This window comes from Helianthus annuus, chromosome 8 (assembly GCF_002127325.2).
Source record: "Helianthus annuus cultivar XRQ/B chromosome 8, HanXRQr2.0-SUNRISE, whole genome shotgun sequence".
Taxonomy (NCBI): Eukaryota; Viridiplantae; Streptophyta; class Magnoliopsida; order Asterales; family Asteraceae; genus Helianthus; species Helianthus annuus.
This window is the reverse complement of record NC_035440.2, coordinates 94,787,372-94,810,837: the sequence shown is the minus strand read 5'-3', so window position 1 is coordinate 94,810,837 and position 23,466 is coordinate 94,787,372. Positions and strand designations below refer to the sequence as shown.

Below are 23,466 nucleotides of genomic sequence, written 5' to 3'. Positions count from 1 at the left end.
ACCACCAGCTCACCAAATGGCCGAAAACCAAACCGTCCACCAGCGTTCCATCGCGGGTTTTACCGCAAACTCACCCATCACCCTTCCTGAAATCACCAATGATAAGTCTTGGCAAATTCCTTCATACATCATGACTGCCATTAACAACTCTTGTCAGTTCCATGGTCGTGATGATGAGGATGCGCCAGCACATATCAACCGTCTCACCCGTCTATGTAGCACCTTCGGCATCGAAGGTGTTAATCTTGATGCCCACTATCTCCAAGTCTTCCCCTTTTCGCTTGCTGGCCGCGCAGCCACATGGCTCGACTCGCAGCCAGCAGGTACTTACACTACTTGGGCTGGACTTAGAGATGCATTCCTTGCTAAGTATTTTCCACCTGCGAAGGCCTCTCGCCTTCGAGATCAGATCCATTCCTTCAGAATGGAGCCTGACGAACCTTATCACTTAGCATGGGAGAGGTTTCAAACATTGCTCTCACGTGGCTCCCAACATGGACTGTCGGATTAGGCCTTAGTAGAAAAATTTTATAACGGTCTTTCCCCTGAGTGCAAAGCCCGATTCGATACATCCGCAGGAGGCCAGCTAATGGGAAAGAAAACTGTGGCTGACTGCAATGACCTCTTTGAGAGCTTCGCTCATGCTGATATAGATCATAGTGCTACCGGCAGGAATTCCAATCCTGTGATTACTTCCTCATCTTCTCGAGGAGTGAACCAAGTCGTTTCAGACTGAAAGGTAGTATCTCAGCTTGATTATATCACCAAAGAGTTGCTAGAAATTAAGAAGAAGGTAGATAGATGCAAAGTTTGTAGAGGTGGACATGACACCATAGAATGCCCAACACTTACCCTAGAACAGGTCGAGTATATAGCAGGTCAAAATAGGGGTCCAACTAACCCATTCAACAATAGTAACCCTAGTTGGCGTGCTAACAATTATCGCTCATCAGGTAACCCCCTGGTTTTTCATCAGGTCAATATCAAAGCAGGGGGCCAGGTTTTTATTCTAGTGGGGGGTCGGGTCAACCAGGTCCATTTGCTAGTTCAGGTTCAGGTGGGCAGTTCAGAGGTGAGGGGTCAAGCCAAGAGGTTCAACCTAAGAATGAGGGGTCAAATGGTAGTTTGTCTAGGATAGAGGACCTTCTTTCCCAATTATTGGTTAAGGATCAGGCTACCCAACGTACCTTGGAGGACCACGCTACGCTCCTCAAGAATAATCATTCGAGTTTCTTAGACCTTCAACGGCAAGTCGGGGATATTGCACGTCAGTTGCAAGAACGACCTCCCGGTCAATTTTCGGACAACACAAAGCCCAACCCATCTGGTAGTTTGAAGGCAATTTCGACCCGTAGTGGTAGGACTCTAGGAGAGGTAGTGAGACCCAAGAGTGTTGAGATAGAAGATGAGGAGCCTGTAGATGAAGAGATTGAGATGGAGGCGCCCGGTAAAGTGCAACCTAGGTTAATCCCAGCAAGTACCGCACACACCGGGGGGCCTTCAAGTGAGAAAAGCGTAGGTAAAAAGCCCATTCAAGTTGTTCCATCACCCAATGTTGATATTTCCCGTGCTCCGTTTCCTTCCCGCCTTAAAAATCAAACTTATTCCAAAGAGTACGGGAAATTTTTAGAAATCTTTAAGCAGCTTAGAATCAACCTCCCTTTTATAGAAGCCCTTCAATCAATGCCGAAATATGCAAAATTTTTAAAAGATCTTCTAAAAAGCAAGGATAGGTTAGGAGAGGTTTCTAACATCCCCCTTAGTGGAGGGTGTTCCGCCGTAGTGTTGAACAAGGTCCCGGAAAAATTGACGGATCCGGGCCTTTTTACCATCCCGTGCTTGTTTGGGAGTGATACCGAGTGTAGGGCCCTAGCCGATCTAGGAGCGAGTATAAACTTAATGCCATATTCCTTGTACGAGAGGTTAGGTTTAGGACAGTTGTCCCCTACACGCATGTCTTTGTCTCTAGCCGATAGATCCGTTAAGTATCCACGTGGCATTATCGAAAACCTTCTAGTCAAAGTGGATAAATTCGTCTTTCCCGTAGACTTTGTCGTTCTTGATATGGAAGCCGACGAGAAAGTTCCTATCATTCTAGGACGCCCGTTCTTGTGTACCGCCAAGGCCATCATTGATGTCTTTGACGGGAAAATCACACTTCAAGTCGGTGAGGAGAGAGTTACTTTCGAGATAGCACGCTCCATGGAACACCCTAGTGGTTCCGATGATCTTAGTAGTCCTTGTCATTCGGTCTATTTCATAGAATCGTTTTTATCTTGTGTCGACCATTGCTTTGACTATATTAGTGGAGCCGACCTAGTTGAGAGTAGGATAGATGAGGTAGTTGACAAGGTAGAGGAGGTTGTGAGTGAGAGCGAGGGAGTAGCAGAGGACGAGTGGGTCCCCGAAGTGATAGAGTTGAGTGAGATCAAAAGTGAGAGTGAGAGTACACCTATAGAGAAACCCTCCCCATTAGAACTCAAAGTCCTCCCGTCCCACTTAGAATATGCTTTCTTAGGTGAGGGTTCCGAGTTTCCCGTCATTATTTCATCTAAGTTAGAGGAGGGAGAAAAGGGTAGGTTGTTAGAGGTGTTGAGAGTGAATAGGGAAGCCATTGCATGGCGTCTTTCGGATATCAAGGGCATAAGCCCCGCCTATTGTACCCACCGGATACTCATGGAAGATGACTATAGGCCGGTGGTGCAACCTCAACGGCGCCTCAATCCGAACATGCAAGAGGTCGTTAAGAAAGAAGTGCTTAAGCTGTTAGATGCCGGGGTGATCTACCATATTTCCGATTCACCATGGGTTAGCCCGACCCAAGTCGTCCCAAAGAAGGGTGGGATGACGGTGATCATGAACGAAAAGAACGAGTTGATCCCTTCCCGTACCGTTACCGGTTGGCGTGTGTGCATAGACTACCGAAAGTTAAACGACGCCACCCGGAAAGACCACTTCCCCTTACCATTCATTGACCAAATGTTGGAGCGTCTAGCGGGTCAACAATTTTATTGTTTTCTCGATGGATTTTCGGGTTATTTTCAGATCCCCATCGCCCCGGAGGATCAAGATAAAACGATGTTCACATGCCCGTACGGCACTTATGCGTATCGCCGCATGCCTTTCGGGTTATGCAACGCTCCGGCCACTTTCCAAAGATGCATGGTCGCTATATTCCAAGACATTCTTGAGACTTCCATGGAGGTTTTCATGGATGACTTCTCGGTTTATGGCACCACTTTCGAACAATGTCTTTTAAATCTTGATAGGATGCTTAAGAGGTGCATAGAGACAAATCTTATGTTGAATTGGGAAGTGTCACTTTATGGTGACGGAGGGGATAGTTTTAGGACACAAGGTGTCGAGAGAGAGTATAGAGGTGGATAGGGCCAAGATAGATACCATAAGTAGATTGCATCCACCCACTAGTGTCAAGTCCGTTAGGAGCTTCCTAGGTCATGCGGGTTTTTATAGGCGTTTCATAAAGGATTTTTCCAAAATCACACGCCCGATGACTAGACTTTTAGAGAAAGATGTACCTTTCGTCTTCGACGATGAGTGCATCAAAGCGTTTGACTTCTTGAAGAAAAAACTCGTGAGTGCCCCGATACTTGTTTCGCCCAATTGGAGCTTACCTTTTGAGCTCATGTGTGATGCAAGCGATTATGCCGTAGGTGCGGTCTTAGGTCAAAGAGTCGATAAACACTTTCATCCAATCTACTACGCGAGCAAAACTCAAAATGATGCTCAAGAGAACTATACCACCACGGAAAAGGAACTCTTAGCCGTAGTGTTTGCGTTTGATAAGTTTCGCTCATATCTCGTGCTTTCCAAAACCACCATGTTCGCCGACCACGCCGCTTTGCGTTTTCTGTTCCAAAAGAAAGACGCGAAGCCGTGTCTCATTAGATGGATTCTTTTGCTCTTCGAGTTCGATATAGAAATTAAGGATAAAAAGGGAGCGGAAAACATGGCCGCCGACCACTTGTCACGTTTAGAGGATCCAAAGAGAGAAGAGGTTCGTGAGGATTCCATAGGAGATACTTTTCCGCACGAAACAATAGACTTTGTTAGCGCCGAGGTAGAGGGTTTGCCATGGTTCTCTGATTTGGCGAATTATTTAGCAACCGGAGATCTTGTGAGGGGTATGTCTTATCAACAGAAGAAAAAGCTTCTTAGGGAAGCTAGGAAGTATATTTGGGACGACCCGTACCTATTTAGGATAGATGGAGATAGAGTGCTTAGGAGATGCGTTTCAAAGGAGGATGGTTTAGACATCCTTAGACATGTGCACGAGGGTTTAACGGGAGGCCATCACGGAGCGAATGTGACGGCACAAAAGGTCTTTGATAGTGGGCTCTATTGGCCAACGGTAGTGAAGGATGCCATAGAGTTTGTTAGGAAATGTGACCGTTACCAACGCACCGGCAACATCTCATCCAAGGATGAAATGCCCCAAAATCCCATCCAAGTTTTGGAAATCTTTGACGTGTGGGGCATTGACTTCATGGGACCTTTCCCATCTTCAAGTGGGAATAGGTACATCCTCGTGGCCATTGATTACGTTTCAAAGTGGGTCGAAGCTCAAGCTTTGCCCACTAATGATGCCCGAGTGGTGGTGAGATTCCTTAAAAAGTTATTCACGCGTTTCGGAGTCCCTAAAGCTATCATAAGTGACCGTGGTATGCATTTTTGCAATTCCGCCATGGAAAAGGCACTTGCACGCTACGGTGTCACTCACCGTCTTTCCACCGCGTACCACCCGCAAACTAGTGGCCAAGTAGAGAATGCTAACTGAGGGGTGAAGAGAATTCTAGAGAAAATGGTAGGAAAAAGTAGAAAGGATTGGTTGGAAAAGCTTGACGACGCTTTGTAGGCTTTCCGCACCGCCTATAAGACACCGTTAGGAACAACACCCTTTATGATTGTGTATGGCAAAGCTTGCCATCTTCCGGTAGAGTTAGAGCATAGAGCTTTGTGGGCATTGAAAACCGTTACTCTTGACCTTACCGAGGCCGCTAGAAGGAGGTTCTTCCAAATTCACGAGTTGGAAGCCTTGAGGGATGCCGCCTATGAACGATCTTGGAGTATCAAGGAAAAAACTAAGGCGTTGCATGATAGGAGGTTACGAGGCTTGAAAGAGTTTAAGGTAGGTGATAAAGTGCTTTTGTTCAATTCAAGGTTAAAATTGATAGCAGGGAAATTGAAATCAAGATGGAGTGGACCGTATTTGGTGAAAGAAGTGTTTCCGTACGGCACGGTTGAATTATACGACGAAGTCGACAAAGGAGTATGGAAGGTAAACGGTCATAGATTGAAACATTACTTGGGAGGTCCCATTGATACCACCGAAGAGGAAGAAATTCCTCTAGAGGACCCACCCACCTTCATCAACCAGTGAGTGCGAAAAGCTTCGTGTGTAGAGTATGTACCGTTTGAAAATTTCTTAATTTTTCGTATTTTTCGTAGTTTTTCGGTGTTTGTTTTGTGTCGTTGAGAATTTTGCAGGTTTCATCACCGCTACGGAACGGAAAAAGCTTGAGAAAAGAGGTCCCAGGTATGTTTCTTGGACACTTAGAAAAAATTTTTGTAGGTTTTGGATGGTTTGGGAAAAAGTTGAAAAAATTTCTAAGGCATGAACAAGAGAATTCCACGAAACATTCTGTGAAAAACGGCCCTTGGCGTGACGCCAAGGGCCTTCGCGTCACGCGATGCCCAAAGGTTCAAAAAGAATTAAAATCCGACCCGCTGCGTAACGCGAGGCCCCCCACCTGACCCATGGCGTTACGCGAGGCCCTCATGGACCGGCTTAAAGCGTTTTAACGTGAACCTGTTGCTGAAATGCTTTCCTTTCCCCATTTCCAAAACCCTAAGTCGCGAATTTCACCATAATCACCATAACTCACTCGTTTTTCCACCAAATCACTCCGTTCTTTTTCCTAAATCACCACAATCACATTCCCCACAATCTTAACCATCAATTTCACCCGAATTCGCGCTCCATTCTCGCGTTTTTGGACAAATTCGTGCACCACAAGTTCAAGGCTTCATTTTTCTTGCTAAATCCGAATCCAAGGTATGATTTCTGTGATTTCTTGCTAGTAGGTAACAAATTCGTGCACCACAAGTTCGGGTTGGTTTGCTTGAGGTTGTTTGAGACTTGTGGGGTATGTTTGGACAAACAGACAACATGTTTGAGCTTTACGGATTTGTCTGGCTATAACTAAAGAATTTTTGCTAAAAAAATAGGTTTTTGAACTGATTTTTGCAAACGTGATTAGTTTTCTAAACGGATTTTGTTGCCACAAACGTTGCGTTAAGGTTTAAAAAGTCAAACTCTCACGTGTTTCGCCTCAAGTGTGGGGATATTTTGGCACTTATGCTTAATTGAGGACAATTAAAATGCCGGGAGGAGATAGTGTACATTGAGTCTTAAGTCGTTCGAGTCATTGAGTCTAGTAGTTTCTTTAGAGTAGTATTTCGAGTTTAGTGTCGGGTTTACTTATATGCATGTACAAGTTCACAACATTTTGCCCGTACTCAATCTCCATTCGGGTAGAATGATGTGTAACTTAAGCTTTTGTAAACGGTAACCCATGTTTTCGAAATTAGCCGCGTATGAAATGCTATACGGCTATTTCATGTTCTGAAAAAAAATTAAAAAATTAAAAACACCAAAAATAGCTTGTGATTACTAACAGTCTGCATTGTTTTTCTTGTCAAATATTTCTTGTTTTGCAGAACATGTCGGGTGAAGGTTCATCGTCAAACCCAAGAAAAAGGAAGATCAAGTATCGCGGGAACGATAGGAGAGTGTATTCCCGAATTGAGAGGTTGGTCGATCACCCGGTTTTGGATTTTGAAGAGGATACCGAAGAGAGGGTAAAGCTCAAGAGATATGTGGTAACTCAAACACTGGAGCATCGTACTATTGATTGGGAGTGGTTACAAGGTATGGGAGCGAGTGAGCATGTGGCGGAATTGTTGGGGCCGAGGCTGCGAGTGGCAATGGATTGTGATTGGCCGCAGTATACTGAACTTACAATTGAGTTCCATTGTACCTTTCGTCATAAAGAGGGTACTTTTGCTGAAAAAGACGCGGGTTCGTTCTCATTGGGCAGGAATCTGTATGAAATGAGTATTGCTCAGTTTGGAGTGGCTTTGGGTTTTTACACGCCGGAAGAGGTGCAGACAGAGGAGTTTGTCAATGGTTTAAGGGGTGTGTACAATCATCCTCGGCCGAAGTGTTTGGATCCGGCGGATTTGGAAAGATTTTGGGACATAATTGCGACTCAGCCGTTCGCCCAAACGAACCTTATCACATCGGTTCGTGATCCGATATATAGGTATATCCTGAAGTCATTAGCGACTACGATTGTGGCGAGGAAGTTGGGTGAGAATAAAGCAAATTGGTTGGAGATTTTTGCATTGATGTGTATGGTTGAAAAGCGGAATTGGAACTTGGCAAGTTTCTTTGCATGGTCGTGCAATAGGCCTCGTCGGGGAGGAAAACGGGATGCTATGGATCTTGGGCCTTACATAGCTAGATTGGCAGGGAATATTCGAGCCCTCACAAAATATAAGCTTGAGCAGATGCATGAGGGTATGCCAACGGTTCATTGGGATGTTGCGGATCTACAGTCAGCGGGTATTCTAACACATTCAGACCCGCCAGAGTGGAACTTCGCACATGGCGCTCCTCCGCCACGACAGCCGGCACCTAGACAGAGGCGTGCGGTCCTAGCGCCACAGCAGCCAGTTAGACAGCCGAGGCCCGACCCGTTCACTCCTGAGGCTTCTTTTGACTACATACAGTGAGGTTTGCTCAGATTGAAGATAGGATGCGGGTTGACCACCAGTGGACGATGCAGAGCCACCACCGACAGGACGACATGCTCAGGTACATGATGTCGGGTATGTCACTAGATGCTCAGATACCTCCACCCTTTGCGGGATTATTACCTCCACCAGTTTATGGAGGCGAGCAGCAGACCCCATATGTTTATGGTCAGTATCCGAGGTATGACCAGTGGGGGGGGGCAAAGTGGTTATGCGTATAGTGGTCAGTTCGGGTGGCAGCAGGCTGGAGGTTCGGGGACCCAGCAGATGGAGGAAGATTCAGAGGACGAGTGATGTAGCAGACTGCAGCAGCATATATATCCTTTCATGTTTTACTTTATTTATGCTGTTTCAGTAGTTCGATGTGGTTGTATCCGTAGGACATATATTTTATTTTTCATTTGAACTCTGGATGATGGTATGTTGAACACGTGGTACTCATATGTTTGGTATGGTATTTATGCTTTAGGTTGATGATGTGGAGCCGCTTTCCGTTCGTGTGAGAGAGAGTTTTGGTATTGTTTGCTGAGCACGTTCGGTTTTGGAGGGCGGTTATGTGGAAACGACTGGCACTTTGACAGTCTCACATATTCAGTTAAGTCGTTTTCCTTTTTGTTGTTGTTGTATATTTTTATTTATTTCGTTGGTAGTTTTTATTTTTAGGTGGTTGTCTAGTCGTATTTTCGTTCTTGCATTAGGGACAATGCAATCTCTAAGTGTGGGGATGGGATACATGTAAATAATCGAGTCTTTATTATTAAAAATACAAAAAAAAAATAAAAATTGAAAAAATCCAAAAAACTGAAAAAACCAGAAAATGTCTTTCGATTAAAAAGAAGTTTGCATTTTTAAACGGAAAACGATTGAAAAGATAAATTTTTGCTCGGGTTCGAATAATAATAATATGAGAGTTAAATAAATCGAGCTTGCGTCTAGTTAGGGATATGTGGATAGGCCCGAGTTTGGTTTTAAGTCCCTTTGAATTAATATACCTTAATTGTCGGTCTGCTAGTGGGTTTTCGCCTGGGAGATATGGGAAACTAAAACCGCCAATAATAGTATAAGGGGCACCGTTATAAGTTAAAACCATTAGAGTTGTGATCATACGAAAAAAATAGAATAAAAAGTGGGCTAGAAACTGAATGAAAGTAATGCACTCATATGTAATTGGAGCTGGGGATAGCGACTCCACAGCAAGATTACCGCTAGGGTGTGTGAAATCGACCGTGCTAAAACGAAAAAAAATAAATAAATAAGTACCGAAACCTAAGTAATCTGTGGTTGGGGATAGCGACTCTACAGCCGGATTGCCTCTTGGCTAGGGAAAGCGCCGTCTAGACTCACGAAAGAAAAAAAAAGAGGAAAAAAAAGAAAAAAAAATCTGATTGTAAACTCTCTTCGTTTTGATATAAAACGGTTGGGAATTGGTCAAGTGATCGTTCTTTTAGTCCTATAAGCTTAAGGCGGGAGTAGGTGGACTGTTGATTCTAGTGTGAGACCCTAGGTGGATTGACCGCACTTAAATTAAAATCACATGATAAGGGCTTAGGATTGGGTTCGGGTTTAAAGGGATAAGTATATTCGCAATCGCAGCTAATGCAAGCCTTGGTTTTAATTAAGTATATCTATGTTTCCGGTCCGAGTGATTATATGTCTATGATTCTGTTGCATAATTCTTTTTCGAGGACGAAAAAAGAGTAAGTGTGGGGATGTTTGATGTACTGCAAAGTACATATCTTTATAGTGTATATTTTGGTCAGTTTTCAGTTGTTTTGAGTCTAGTTTATGTTAGAATTTCGATACTGCTGACGTTAAGCTTTGATTTCAGGTCCCGTAGCTTAAAGTGATGAAAAACGAGTAAAAACGAGCAGTTTAGAAGAAAACCGGGATTCGTACGCGCGTCAGAGAAGCTGGAAATCGAAATTGAATAAAAAATAATAAAATCAAGACATGGAGGCACCGCGCGACGCCACCCCCCCCCCCCGCGTCACGCGAGGCCTTGGATTTCCTGGAAAAGTTGTTCCCAGCTAGGGTTTTGATAAGGAATTCCCAAGAAACTGATCACAGAACCCTAATTACGAATCAAGAAACCCTAGGAGACTTTGGAGAGGAGATTTTGAGTATTTTGGAGTGCTTTAGCTCACGGGAATCATTCGGTTGAAGCTTGGAGCGTGGAAGTGAAGATTGTTTGGGTTTTATCTCCCGGTGTTCTTTAATTTCGTGTTTTGATCTTTTCCGATGAATTCTTGTTTTGAACTTGATTTGTTTATTATGAACAACATGTTTCTTGGCTAAACCCTAGATACTACCTAGACAAGATGATAATTTGATTAACGTTTGGATCTTTTAACGGTTTATTGTTTGATTATGGATTGATTTCTGAAAGTAAAGTGTTCTAGAATTTCTGATATGTTGCGTGTGCGTATTTACTTTTGGTTGTTGATTGTTTACTGTTTCACATAGATTTTGGTGAATGACTTTCACATAATAAATTTGTGTTGATTATTTGCATCCATGCGGGTTCGGGTGATCTTTGGGTAAATCGGCCGATAGCCTTAGAAACAGTAATTAAAATACAACTGGTAGTAAATATTCTGCTTAACTTGTCGCTGAGAGGCTCGAGTTAGTTATTTGGTCTCGGTGCAGTATATATCTAAAATAGATTTTGAGAGAAGTCGGTTTTAGTTCCCTAATTGCATTTGTGTCTAGTAAACCAAGTCAGAACCTAGAATTGCCTTAGATTGTCGCGCTGAGAGGTGGATAGTCGTATTAGGGCACTTTTAGAGTCGTTAGAGGACTGAGAGGAAGTCTAACAGTCGGTATACACAACAGCCTTGTAGGGTTTCCTAGGTTTCTTCCTGAGAAGGGTCGGGAAGTCTTAGCATTGAAATACCTTAAGGTTTAGTATTTTACGATCCCGGCTCCATATAACAATAATACCGTTAGAAGTCCATTCATAGTTAAACTGGATTCAAGTCTAGGTAGTCGTTAATCTCATTTGAATCAAACCCTAGTCTTCGTTCGTGTCTTAGTTTAAATTTCATTTTAATTGCAATTTTAGGATTTTAGTAAACCCCCCCCCCCCTTAAAACACAACAATTGTTTAGTCGTGTCAGTGTCTAGTCTAAATAGAGTTGTTAACGTAATTCACTAGAGTCCTTGTGGGTTCGACATCCGGACTTACTTTTCTGTGCTAGAGTCGACCGATTCACTTGCCGGTGAGTAGTTTAGTCAGGTTAGAGAGTCTAGGTTTTTATTACTTGAGTCTTAATTTAGGGTAATTTTAGTTTATTTAGTTGAACTACTTTTTCCACATCAATAAACAACACTTACTCCGCATAATACAAACAATAAAACATAAAATAGACTAATTACAGTCAAAGAAGTCAAACTTGACTTGGACTTTGACTTTGACATTTGAAAACACGGGGTGTTACAGCCTCCCCTTGTTTAGGGAATTTCATCCCGAAATTAGGCTGAAAGCTGTACAGCACCGTGAATCATCTTGGATCACTTTCTCTCTCTAGACTTTCATTTGAAGAACTGCGGGTACTTAGCCTTCATGTCGCTTTCGAGTTCCCAAGTAAACTCCGCGCCTCGTTTTCCTTCCCATCGGACTTTCACAATAGGGATGCGCGAGCGTCTGAGTTGCTTGGTTTGGCGATCCATGATTTCGACAGGCTTTTCCACGAAGTGTAGCATTTCGTTGACTTGAAGGTCGTCGAGAGGTACAATCAGTTCATGATCAGCTAGGCATTTTCGGAGGTTCGACACATGGAAAGTTGGGTGGACGTTACTAAGTTCCTCCGGTAGTTCGAGTCTGTAGGCGACTTTGCCGATCCTTTCCAGAATCTTAAAAGGTCCAACATATCGAGGCGCTAGTTTCCCTTTCTTGCCGAATCTGACCACACCCTTCCAAGGTGATACCTTTAGGAGTACGTAGTCGCCAACGTCAAATTCAAGAGGCTTGCGTCTTCTATCGGCGTAACTTTTCTGTCTATCCCTGGCTTTCGACAAGTTGTCTCGAATCTGGAGGATTTTGTCAGTTGTCTCTTGTAGTAGCTCGGGACCAGTTAGTTGCGAATGACCGATCTCGTGCCACACAATAGGCGAACGACATCTTCTTCCATATAAGGCCTTGAATGGTGCCATTTGTATGCTGGCATGATAGATGTTGTTGTACGAGAATTCGACTAACGGTCGGTATTTGTTCCAACTACCACCGAAGTCTATGACACACGCGCGGAGCATGTCTTCAAGAGTACGGATCATTCTTTCAGTCTGTCCGTCGGTCTGAGGATGGAATGCGGTACTTAGGTTAAGCAACGTACCGAGAGCTGCTTGAAACGTTTCCCACAATCGCGAAGTAAACCGAGCGTCACGGTCTGAAATGATGTCACAAGGCGTACCATGATTACAATGATCTCGCCGGTGTAGATTCGGGCTAGTCGTTCTACCTTGTAGTCTTCCCGTATTGGCAAAAAGTGGGCTGATTTGGTCAGACGATCAACTATAACCCAAATGTTGTCGTGACCTGATGGCGTGGGCGGAAGTTTGGTTATGAAATCCATAGCTATACTCTCCCACTTCCATATAGGGATTGGAGGTTGTTCGAGTAAGCCAGAAGGTCGTTGATGTTCGGCCTTAACTCTTGCGCAAGTTAGGCAACTTCCAACATAGAGAGCAATATCCCGTTTCATGCCCGGCCTCCAGTACTTGTAACGAAGGTCCTGGTACATTTTATCGGCACCGGGATGAATAGAATATCGGGATTTGTGGGCTTCGTCCATTATAATCCTTTGCAAATCGGTCCGCTTAGGGATCCAAATTCGGTCCAGATAATAGAAAATCCCATTTGCTTTGCTTACCAGCTGAGCTCCATTGTGATAAATCCTCTCTTTCTTCAAAGTGCGTTCGTTAAAACAAGCATGCTGGGCTTCGCGGATGAGGGTTTCGAGATCATGCTGGGCTTGGGTATTGCGAATACTGAGCAAATAACTCCGTCTGCTGAGCGCGTCGGCAACAACATTTGCCTTCCCCGGGTGATAACGAATCTCACAGTCGTAATCGTTAAGAAGTTCTACCCATCGGCGTTGACGCATGTTAAGTTCTTTCTGATTAAAGATGTGTTGTAAACTCCTGTGATCGGTGAAGATCGTACACTTGGTACCATACAGGTAGTGTCGCCAAATCTTCAATGCAAAAATAATTGCGCCTAGCTCGAGATCATGGGTTGTATAGTTCTTCTCGTAGATTTTGAGCTGGCGAGATGCGTAAGTTATAACCTTGTCCCGCTGCATGAGAACGCAACCAAGACCAAGGTTGGAAGCATCACAATAGACAATGAAATCGTTGTTTCCGTCGGGCAACGTGAGAACAGGAGCATTGCAAAGCTTATGCTTGAGGGCTTGGAAAACAGACTCTTGTTCAGTTCCCCAAACAAAAGACCTGTCTTTATGTGTAAGGGCGGTAAGCGGCACAACAATCTTAGAGAATCCTTCGATAAATCGTCGATAATAGCCCGCTAGTCCGAGAAAAGAACGAACTTCGGACGGGTTCTTAGGCGTAATCCAGCTCTTAACTGCTTCAATCTTCGCGGGATCGACATGAATACCTTGACTATTAACGATGTGACCTAGAAATTGAACCTCCTCCAGCCAGAATTCGCATTTGGAGAACTTGGCGTAGAGTTGATTCCCCTGGAGTAGCTAGAGAACCAAATGTAGATGTTGCGCGTGTTCGGTTTTTGACTTAGAATAGATCAAGACATCGTCGATGAACACGCTGACGAAATGGTCTAGAAATGGCTTACACACGCGATTCATCAGATCCATGAAAACCGCGGGTGCGTTAGTTAAACCAAAAGGCATAACAACGAATTCATAATGGCCGTATCGAGTTCGAAAAGCGGTTTTAGGGATGTCTTCCTCTTGAATGCGCAATTGATGATAGCCTGAACGTAGAATGATCTTCGAGAAACACTTAGCACCTTGCAACTGATCGAACAAGTCATCGATTCGAGGTAGAGGATAACGGTTCTTGATGGTTAATTTATTCAACTCCCGATAGTCGATGCACATCCTGAACGACCCATCCTTCTTTTTAACGAAAAGGACTGGTGCGCCCCAAGGAGAGGTGCTCGGGCGAATAAAGCCTTTTTCAAGTAACTCCTGGAGTTGGTTCGAAAGTTCCCGCATTTCGGATGGCGTGAGTCGATAAGGGGCTTTGGCAACAGGGTTAGCTCCAAGAATAAGGTCGATACGAAAGTCGATATCACGACTTGGCGGTAGTCCAGGAAGATCGTCAGGGAACACCTGAGGAAATTCACGGACCACTGGAACGTCTTCGACTTCAGCCTTCCTTTTCTTTTCCTTCTCCGCTACTACAATGTTGGCCAAGAAAGCTCTGTATTCCTTGCGGAGATACTTGCTAGCTTGGATGCATGACATGAGCTTGAGACCTTTCGAAGCTGTTTCACCGTATACACATAATAGATCACCATTCGCGAGCGAGAATCGAATCATTTTATCAAAACACACAACTTCAACATGATTTTCGCGAAGAAAGTCCATGCCTACTATAATGTCGAAACTTCCGAGTTGCATGGGAATAAGGTCGATTGGGAAGATGTGATTGTTGAGCTCGAGAGTACAATCACGGAGAACAGAATTAACGGCGATAGTTCTTCCTGTAGCGACTTCGACTTCAAATGACGAGGGAAGATAAGAACGCTTACGACTAAGGAGCTTCTCGAATTCAAACGACACAAAGCAGTTATCGGCTCCAGTATCAAACAAACATGATGCATAAATACCATTCACAAGGAACGTACCATTAACCACGTTGTTGTCAGCCTGGGCTTGACGGGTGTTGGTGTTGAAGGTTCTGGCACGGGCTGCTTGTTGCTGCTGCTGCTGAGGCTGCTGCTGCTGCTGGAGTTCTTGCTTCACAACCCTGTTTGGGCACATGTTTGCAAAGTGGTTAGGATCACCACATGCAAAGAAGACTCGAGCATTAACCGTGGGTGCTTGAGCTGCAGGTTGGCCTTGAGGGGCTGGGAGTAGAGCTTGATGAGCGGCGGCAGGAGCTGCGGTGTTATGGGGACCATAGCGACAGTTCGCAGTGAAATGACCGTAGAGGTTGCAGTGGGCGCAGAAACGACAGGCGAGTCCCACCGGATGGTGATATGAGCATGTCGGGCAGAGCGGGTGGGGACCTGTGTAAGCACGCTTTGCTGGCGGTGCATTGGTCACTGGAGCGGGTCGGTGATGAGACTGTTGCTAAGCCTGTACGGCTTGCAGAGGAGCAGCAGTTGTTATGACAGCATAGTTCTTGTTGATGGAGCTGCTGTTGTTGTGCTTCTTCTTGCGACGTGATGACTTGGATGGTTGAGCAGTGGTGGTGTCGGTGGTTGGTGCAGTAGTAGCTTGATGCAGAGACTTGGATGGCTTATCCCAGAAACCAGCTTTTACTCGCTTGTCATTGATCTCGGCAGCAAGCAAGTAGGTTTCCTCAATTGATGATGTCTTGGCGGCGTGAACAAAGTCGGCAACACAATCAGGTAAAGCTCGAATGTACTTCTTGATGGCCATGTCTGGCGTCTTGAATTGATCGGGACAGATAATGCTAAGCTGCTTGGAGCGAGCAGTTAAAGCAGCGTTGTCTCCGTCCTTCTGCTTGATGTTCCAAAACTCGTCCTCCAGCTTTTGGCATTCATGGGGAGGGCAGAATTCGTCCATCATGATGGTCTTCAGCTCTTCCCAAGTCAGCTCATAAGCTGCATCATTCCCGCGTTTGTTTCGTTCGGCCGTCCACCAGTCTAGAGCCCAGGACTGGAAGACACCGGTCGCATTGAGGGTTCGTTCGGCCGTCCACCAGTCTAGAGCCCAGGACTAGAAGACACCGGTCGCATTGAGGGTACAGAGATTTTCAGGACAGCCGCTTTGGCGCAGAGCGACTTCAACCGAATCGAACCATTGAAACATGGCGGTAGGGCCATCTTCTCCGGTGAATTCCTTGGGTCCGCATGCCTTAAACTGTTTGAAGCTGAAAACAGTCTTGTTAGCATCTTTAGGAGCTTCGGTTCGCGACTCCTCAGACGATTTGCTGACGTTTTCATACACCTCGCTTACAGCTTTTGCCACTTGCTTGGCGATGATAGCAGCGAGACGCTTGTCTCTCTTTTCCTGGCGGGTAAGTGGGGTTCGGTGTCCAGATGACGACATGGTCTGCAACAGACATTGTCGTGGGTCTCAGACACAACAAATCGAATCTCACCTCACACGTCTACTACTTACTAAAGCTCAGGAACACGATAAGGTATGAATCACATAAACACATAAGCACATATTCACGGATTCACGTAATCACAGAAGCACGTAGGCACGTAGGCACGTAGAGCACAGAGTCACATAATCATAGAAACACATACACATTTAATCATAGAGGCAGTCAGAATACAGAAACCTATCATTCGAAGCTCGCGTTTCGTTCGTATATTTTGGTCGCGTATAGTATATCGAGTAGTATCGTATAATCGTATAGCATATAAGCTTATATCACATCATAGTATCGTCTAAGTTCGGAGCGATTTGTTACCGTTTTGAGATACAGGACAATGCGGGTCGTGTGTGTCGATTGAAGTGATGGTAAAATCGAATAATTCTCCAAAAATTTAAACACATAAACAGATATATACACATAAAACATATAAAATCGACGAATTATCAGAGTTAGCAGTTGCGGGCTCAGAATCGAAACACATGAAAATCGAGAAACGGATTGTCTGCGGCTACTAGACATTGACTACCCAAAGCGATTCGACTATTCTCAATGGACTTGTCGTCACATTTTGACTTTTGGGATCGTGCTTTTGCCTCGATTCTTGGGCATCCATCATGTATTCCCTAGGTCATACTCGTGAGTTCAGGTTGTTGGAGTCCGTCGAGGCTTTGGTGAGATGAGTAAAAGTTGGAATAAGTTGCCAAGATTCGGGTTTCACCCCTGACTTAGCAATTTCTTCCTTGTTTTAGTGAAATTGAGGAGATTATTCATCAAAATATGGATTTCACTCCTGATTTGGTATAATTCTCCTCGTTTGTTATTGAAAAAGTAACGAAGAACCCTTTGATAAGTGGATAAAATAACATTGATCCAGCAATTTAGTCGAGAGTTTTACGGTTTTCACACCTAATCCTGACTAAATCGCTTGGTTCCATTTGAAAAATTCAAGTGCAGTGATAGCGAGAAATATAGCTGGGGATAACATATAAGCTTTGGTCTGTTGGTTCCTAACTATAGTCTAGGTCTCTAAGACAGCAGCCCGGACTAGGTCGTGTCTAGCCTAATTCCCTATAGTTATGGCTCTGATACCAATCTGTCACACCCCAACCGATGGCGGAATCATCGGGGTATGGCACTGAGCGAAACAGATTGTCCAGAAGTTTCCACAACAACTATCATTACTATTTTGTTTAAATAATACGTCCCATACCGTATCCCAAATAATAAAACAAGTTATTACAGATAAGCATCTAGTCAAATATACTGTTCCGACGACTCAGATTTAAATTAAATTATAAATATTGTTCAAATGCTTCTAGAGACTCGATCTGCAAGATCTACAGACAACTATGCTCTAGACGCTTATTCTAAGCTCGCCTTCCTAGCAGATAAGCATCCTAATTGCCTGTCACATATGTTAAAATAAAGTCAATACATAAAATGTAAAGGTGAGCATACAAGTTTGATATAGCATATAGAGTTCGAAATAGTTTACGCATAACCAGCACGTACACAGAGGAAAACGAAGCATGTTAATTATCGACATGGATCTATCGATACCAGTGATTGCGGGTTGACTGCCCGAGGCAGTTCGCAATACATGATTACCACCGTAATCCATGCAAGTAATTGTCCTTAACAACCCCCGTGTGAACAGGTGCTGAGTCCAAACTATAGTACTACGTCGTTAAGGCAGGTAGACAACATTCCACGTGTAAATATAACAACAAGCATTCATTTAGTCACGTAATACATGCATAACGGTTAGCGTATAAAGTAATTGAGTAGTGTGTTCGATTGTGATTTTAGATAGGTAACGTATGTAACACCCAAAAGTGCTAAAGCAAAAAGGGTTCGAGTATACTCACAACGATTGATTGATGGATTGAAGGGAGCGCTTGAGAGTAGGGTTAGTCTGAATGGTTCGATAGCATAAAGATGAGTAACGCGTAAAATGGAAACAAGTGATGATGGGTCGAACAGCCTGGTCGATCGAACTGTAGGTTCGATCGAACGGGTTGTTCGTTCGGTTAGGCAGTCCGTTCAGACAGCCTGTTCGATCGGCCGGTAGGCTCGATCGGTTGGACTGTTCGAGTGGATTGTTTCTTCCTTTGCGTAGGATGTGTTTGTGTATGATGGCCTGTCCTTTTGAAGTTTTCGTTGTAGTATTTGAGAACACTGAAATGTCCTTACCTTTCAGGTCGATCGATCGAACAGCCTGTTCGATCGGCTGGCTTAACCGATCGGTTAGATACTTCAGAATGGGTCCTCAGTGGGATGTCACCTGATCGGACGACATGTTCGATCGGGTGGCACTCCAATACGTCGAAAGAGTGGAAAATCGATGAAAGGTTGAAGCATAGTATCTCATGATTCGAAGAGTAATGTTATCAAATAGTCGTTCGATCGAACATCACTTCGTTCAATACTATACTTCATGAATTTGTTAAAGAGTGGGGCCATATGCTAGCCGATCGGCTGGCCTGGTCGATCGGCTGACATGTCCGATCGGTTGGGCTGTTCGTTCGAACAGCCTGTTCGATCGGTCAGCATTCTGACCTGGTCGGCCTGTTCGTTTAACACTTGGCTGTTCTGATTGTTTGACGTTATATTGAGGTATTTTGACACGAGCTGAACCATGGCACCTTCGTTCTTACTTGTTTCCCCTGCTCGGACAGGAATCACCCAAATCCGGCCGGTGAACGTTTCAGAACGGTAGTTTAACGTTTAACCCGAAATCGGTGAACCTCGTAGATAGAATCCGAATCTTGAACCACGCAACCATCAGAATGATTGTTGAGTTGGCTCAAGCTCCGTTTCTACCGGTTTGAAGGCATTTAGTGTAAAAGAGTTGAAAGAAAGTTGGAAATCCTTCTTTCAATCCTTCACACCATGTAAATGTTCAGATCTGTGATAGATCTTAGTTTGTTTATGTGGAAATCGGCTAGATCCAAGTGATTCTTGGTGGATTGAGGCCAAAACATGAAGTTCTTGAAGAACACCATGATGACATCATCCTAGAATACTTAGATCTTGATGATTTCACGGTTAGAAACCAAGATTTGAAAGATAGAAAGGTGTAGGAGTGTGTATTGATCAAGAAAGTACAAGATTTAGGATGAAATCTTACCGGGATTGAGAGAAATCTGAGAAAAGAAGGGGTGCACGAGCTGGTCGGTCAGAGGGTTTCCAAAAGTGGAAAGAATGACAATGACAGGCCTATTTATAGGCTTCCAAAAGAGGAAAGGGCTGGCCAATCGGCCAGGCATCCCGATCGGACAGCCTGCTCGATCGGACAGTCCGTTCGATCGGCTGGGCTGTTCGATCGGCTAGGAGCCTGATCGATCAACAGCCTGCGTTGAGCGTTTGGTGCGACGATTTCTGATATTTCGATTTCGATTGAAGACGATACGAGCACGATAGAGTTTCCTATTCAAATTACTTTTAATCCCAACCACTATATCTACATACAAGCATCTATATTTCACACTATCCTTTCGCTACCATTCATCATAATTCGATTTTCGATTGAGTTCGATTGAGTTTCGAGTTTCGATTCGATTGATCACCACACATAACATAAAGTAAACACGCACAGGTAACACATAAGGCACACACACACACGTAATATAACACCAAATTCGCATAGTTCGAGTTTCGAGTTCGATTGATGATTCGATTAGCTTGATTATTGATTGATTAACTTTATCGCATTGTTACTTCCTACTATTCACAGTCGTAAAGCGTTCCGCGTCGATTAAACATTCGATTACTTCGATTCCTTTGATAAACAACACTTACTCCGCATAATACAAACAATAAAACATAAAATAGACTAATTACAGTCAAAGAAGTCAAACTTGACTTGGACTTTGACTTTGACATTTGAAAACACGGGGTATTACAGTTAGAGGGAGCAGTGCTCTAGACGTTGAAGCCCTAATCGTTAAACTTTGGTTGATAACATTTTTTAATGTGAATAATGAGAAGGAAAATAGAACGGTGCATAAAAAGATGGAGATATGGTTTCTTATTTTATTTGTTTAGGTAATGAGATAAATAAGAATTAAAGGACATATAAAGTTTAGATAAATTAAATAAATGTTAAAAAAATCTCTAACGAACAACATAAACGAATGTTGATGAACACATTACCGAACATTCACGAACGCAATTGAACGAACGAAACATCTGTTCGTGTTCGTTCGTCTAACTAACCAAACGATTTTTTTTGTTCATGTTCGTTCATTAATTAAATGAATGAACGAAAACGAACTTCTTGTCAAACAATTCATGAACTTTTCACTAGAAGTTCAATTCGTTTACAACCCTACTAATATATACGGTGTAAGAGAAGGAAATACGTAATTAATACTAAGGTAACATATTTTTTAATGCAACATTGGCTACTTGGTGATTTTCGTACAGTGTACAAGTTCTTTTGCGTATGGTACAACTTACTCTCATCTAGGGATACAGGATCTCCACATCAAACCCCAAACCCACCAAATCGCCCCCTTTCTCCCCCAACAATGGCGATCGCCGGACTCCAACGGATCTCATCCAAACTCATCCGCAACCCTACCCTCACCATCATCTCCCGCTCATCCGCAACCACCACATCTTCATCCGCCAAAGTCTCCGACCGAATCGTCAAACTCATCGCCTACGATTTCGACGGCCAGAAACGCGAGATCGTCGGTCTCTCCGGTCAAACTCTCCTCAAAGCCTTAACTAACCACAACCTCATCGATCCAGCTTCTCATCGGTTAGAAGACATCGACGCTTGTTCCGCTGAATGCGAGGTCAGTTAGGGTTTCATCTTCATAGATTTAGTTTCAATTCATTATGATGTTTATTTGTTAAGTATCGATAAGTTTTATTCGTATGTTTAATAGTGATTGATAGTTTTGTAATTCGTGTGGTTTGATTTTATAGACAAATGATTGTTTGTGTTTGTGATCGGATTGTTTCGATTAGGTTAATATTGCTGAAGAGTGGCTCGGGAAGCTGCCACCAGCGAGTTATGACGAGCAGTATGTGTTGAAGAGGAATGCGAGGCATCGGATATTGAATAAGCATTCGAGGCTCGGGTGTCAGGTTGTGCTTACGCAGGAGATGCAGGGGATGGTTGTGGCGGTTCCTGAACCTAAGCCTTGGGATACTCCGTAATTTTGGTTGGTGAGTTGTGGTTGCTAAATTGAATAAGGTTCGGTTTCGGTATCGGTTCTGAATTGTACTTTTATGTTTTGTTATTGCAACTTTTGATTACTTTTGGTGTAATTGACAATGGTGAGTTGGTGTAAGTTGACTCTTGTTGTTAACATTTGGATGGTTACGAATAATTTGATTTTGATTCGGTATGATATGCATACTAATTGATAATTGGCGTATTAGTTAAAGTGGCTTATTTGGTTATCTGAATGTGCTTGCATATATGGGTTGTTGTATGTAGGCAGTGATAAGCATAGAAGATTCCTTCATGGTGTATGTTGTCGAAAATGTAGTTGCATTTTGTGGACAAAATGTACTAAGATGTGAGTTCTTGAAAGTTATTGGTCTGACGATTGTTATAGCGGCATGTTACTATTCGTTTGTGTATGTTTCTGATGTTATACAGGTTTGCCTTAGCTTCAAGTTGTCAATTCTTTAAGTCTTTCTTTTCGACAACCAGATGCTTTTTGTTGAATTGTGATTTTAGACTTGAATTTGGATCTTGGCCTTTATTTGGAGTAGTTGGGTGGCATACTAAGGATTCTATACTGCCTTTAGGGGCTGTGCCATAATGTGTTGGGTGCAAACGACTTTTATGATTTAAGATTGTAAGCCATCTGGATTTTTAGGGTCTTTATCATGATGTTACCATTGAATGTTGAATCTTCAAGTTCCTTTTTTTTACACTTGAGGTTCTGTATTCAAGTGCTTAAAGCTCCGTCAGTGGATCATCAAAATCACCGTTCGTACTTTGTGGGCAGGAAAAGTTGGTCATCTTGGAACCATTTTTTTAGGTCAGGTCAATTCATATAAGCAGCTTAGTATGAAGCTACTGATTTACCATCTAGTCTTTTCATCTTAATGCTATAACAATATAAGATGGAATTTTGTTTGGTTTCACTGCAATTATTTGTTGTTGTAGGTTTCATGGTGTTTGTTGGCATGTTGCTTTACTATGACATGACACTGCTAAAAGAGTTGACATGTTTGAGATTGAATCTAGGAAGTTTTTGTGTTAGTAGGTTTTATATAAGACTATATCCATTGCTCCATCGTGGAGCAAAGTCCGTGGGGAGGTAAGGTAAGGTGGAGGTGATCTCAGGAAACTAGAAGCAAAGACTATTTTGTGTAAGAGGCTATTATTTGTTCTGATGGAAATGTGGAACATGGGTGGCAATGTGTAGGTGGGGGCAATGGTTATGGGCTTGGGTAAAAACAATCATCTTTTAGTGCTACTTAGAAATGGGTCGGGTCATTTCGACATAATGTGATAATAATATAATGAATAAGGATATTTTAAGTGATTTAATTCACTTGCAAGTTTCAACCCTTGAATTTTTAAGGTCATTTTTCTTACACTTGAGTTTTTTCATGCGAGTGCTTAAAACGCCTTCCTTGGAGCATTAAAATGAAATAACGTAATTCGTGTTTGTAGACAGGAGAATTTGGTCATCTTAGAACCATTTACATTTCTTTTGACTTCTGAGGTTATGTCAAATCATAAAATAAGGGGTTTAGTTTGAAGCTATTGACTTACCATTTAGTCTTTTCATTTTTGTTGTATAAGATGGGCTTTTGTTTGGCTTTTGTGTGGCTTCACTGCAATTATCTGAAAATTTAGGTTTTATGATATTTGTTGGCATACTGCTTTGATATGGTATTACAGTGCTAGAAGAGCTGACATGTTTGTGACTGACGTCTAGAAAATTTTCGTGTCAGTAGGTTTTATCTAAGTTTTTATATATCACACATCCACAATACATCTCTAGGAACAAAAGCTTGTTGTTGAAGAAGGGTTTCTAGTGGGTAGGAACTTGTCAAACATTATGTAGGTTGCATTCATTACCCATCAACTGGATCACTTTAGTTATAAAACAGTATAGTAGGCAAAAAACTTGAGTCATACTCGATGCACGAGGGGCTCCGGCTGTTGTGACAGGCCCTTTAGGATTGTTTTATTCTGGATCAATTATTAAGATGCTGAACAATTAAGGAGTATGCATATTGATATGCAGCAGGGGCTCACGAAGAATAGGGTGGGAAAGAAAAACTCTATGCTCACAATTATAATATTATTCCACACTTCACAAAGTAGATATAAGAGGATATTTATACCCATGAGTTTTTGCC

General features: G+C 43.1%; 1 protein-coding gene across 1 annotated transcript; it reads left to right on the top strand.

Annotated features, from left to right (window-relative positions):
• The first annotated feature begins 20,593 nt into the window (after positions 1-20,593).
• Positions 20,594-21,507, top strand: LOC110873484. Its single transcript, XM_022122427.2, has 2 exons — positions 20,594-20,927; positions 21,103-21,507. Exons 1-2 carry the CDS (start codon positions 20,655-20,657, stop codon positions 21,292-21,294), a joined length of 465 nt encoding a protein of 154 aa, XP_021978119.1. The 5' UTR covers positions 20,594-20,654; the 3' UTR covers positions 21,295-21,507.
• Positions 21,508-23,466: the final 1,959 nt, after the last annotated feature.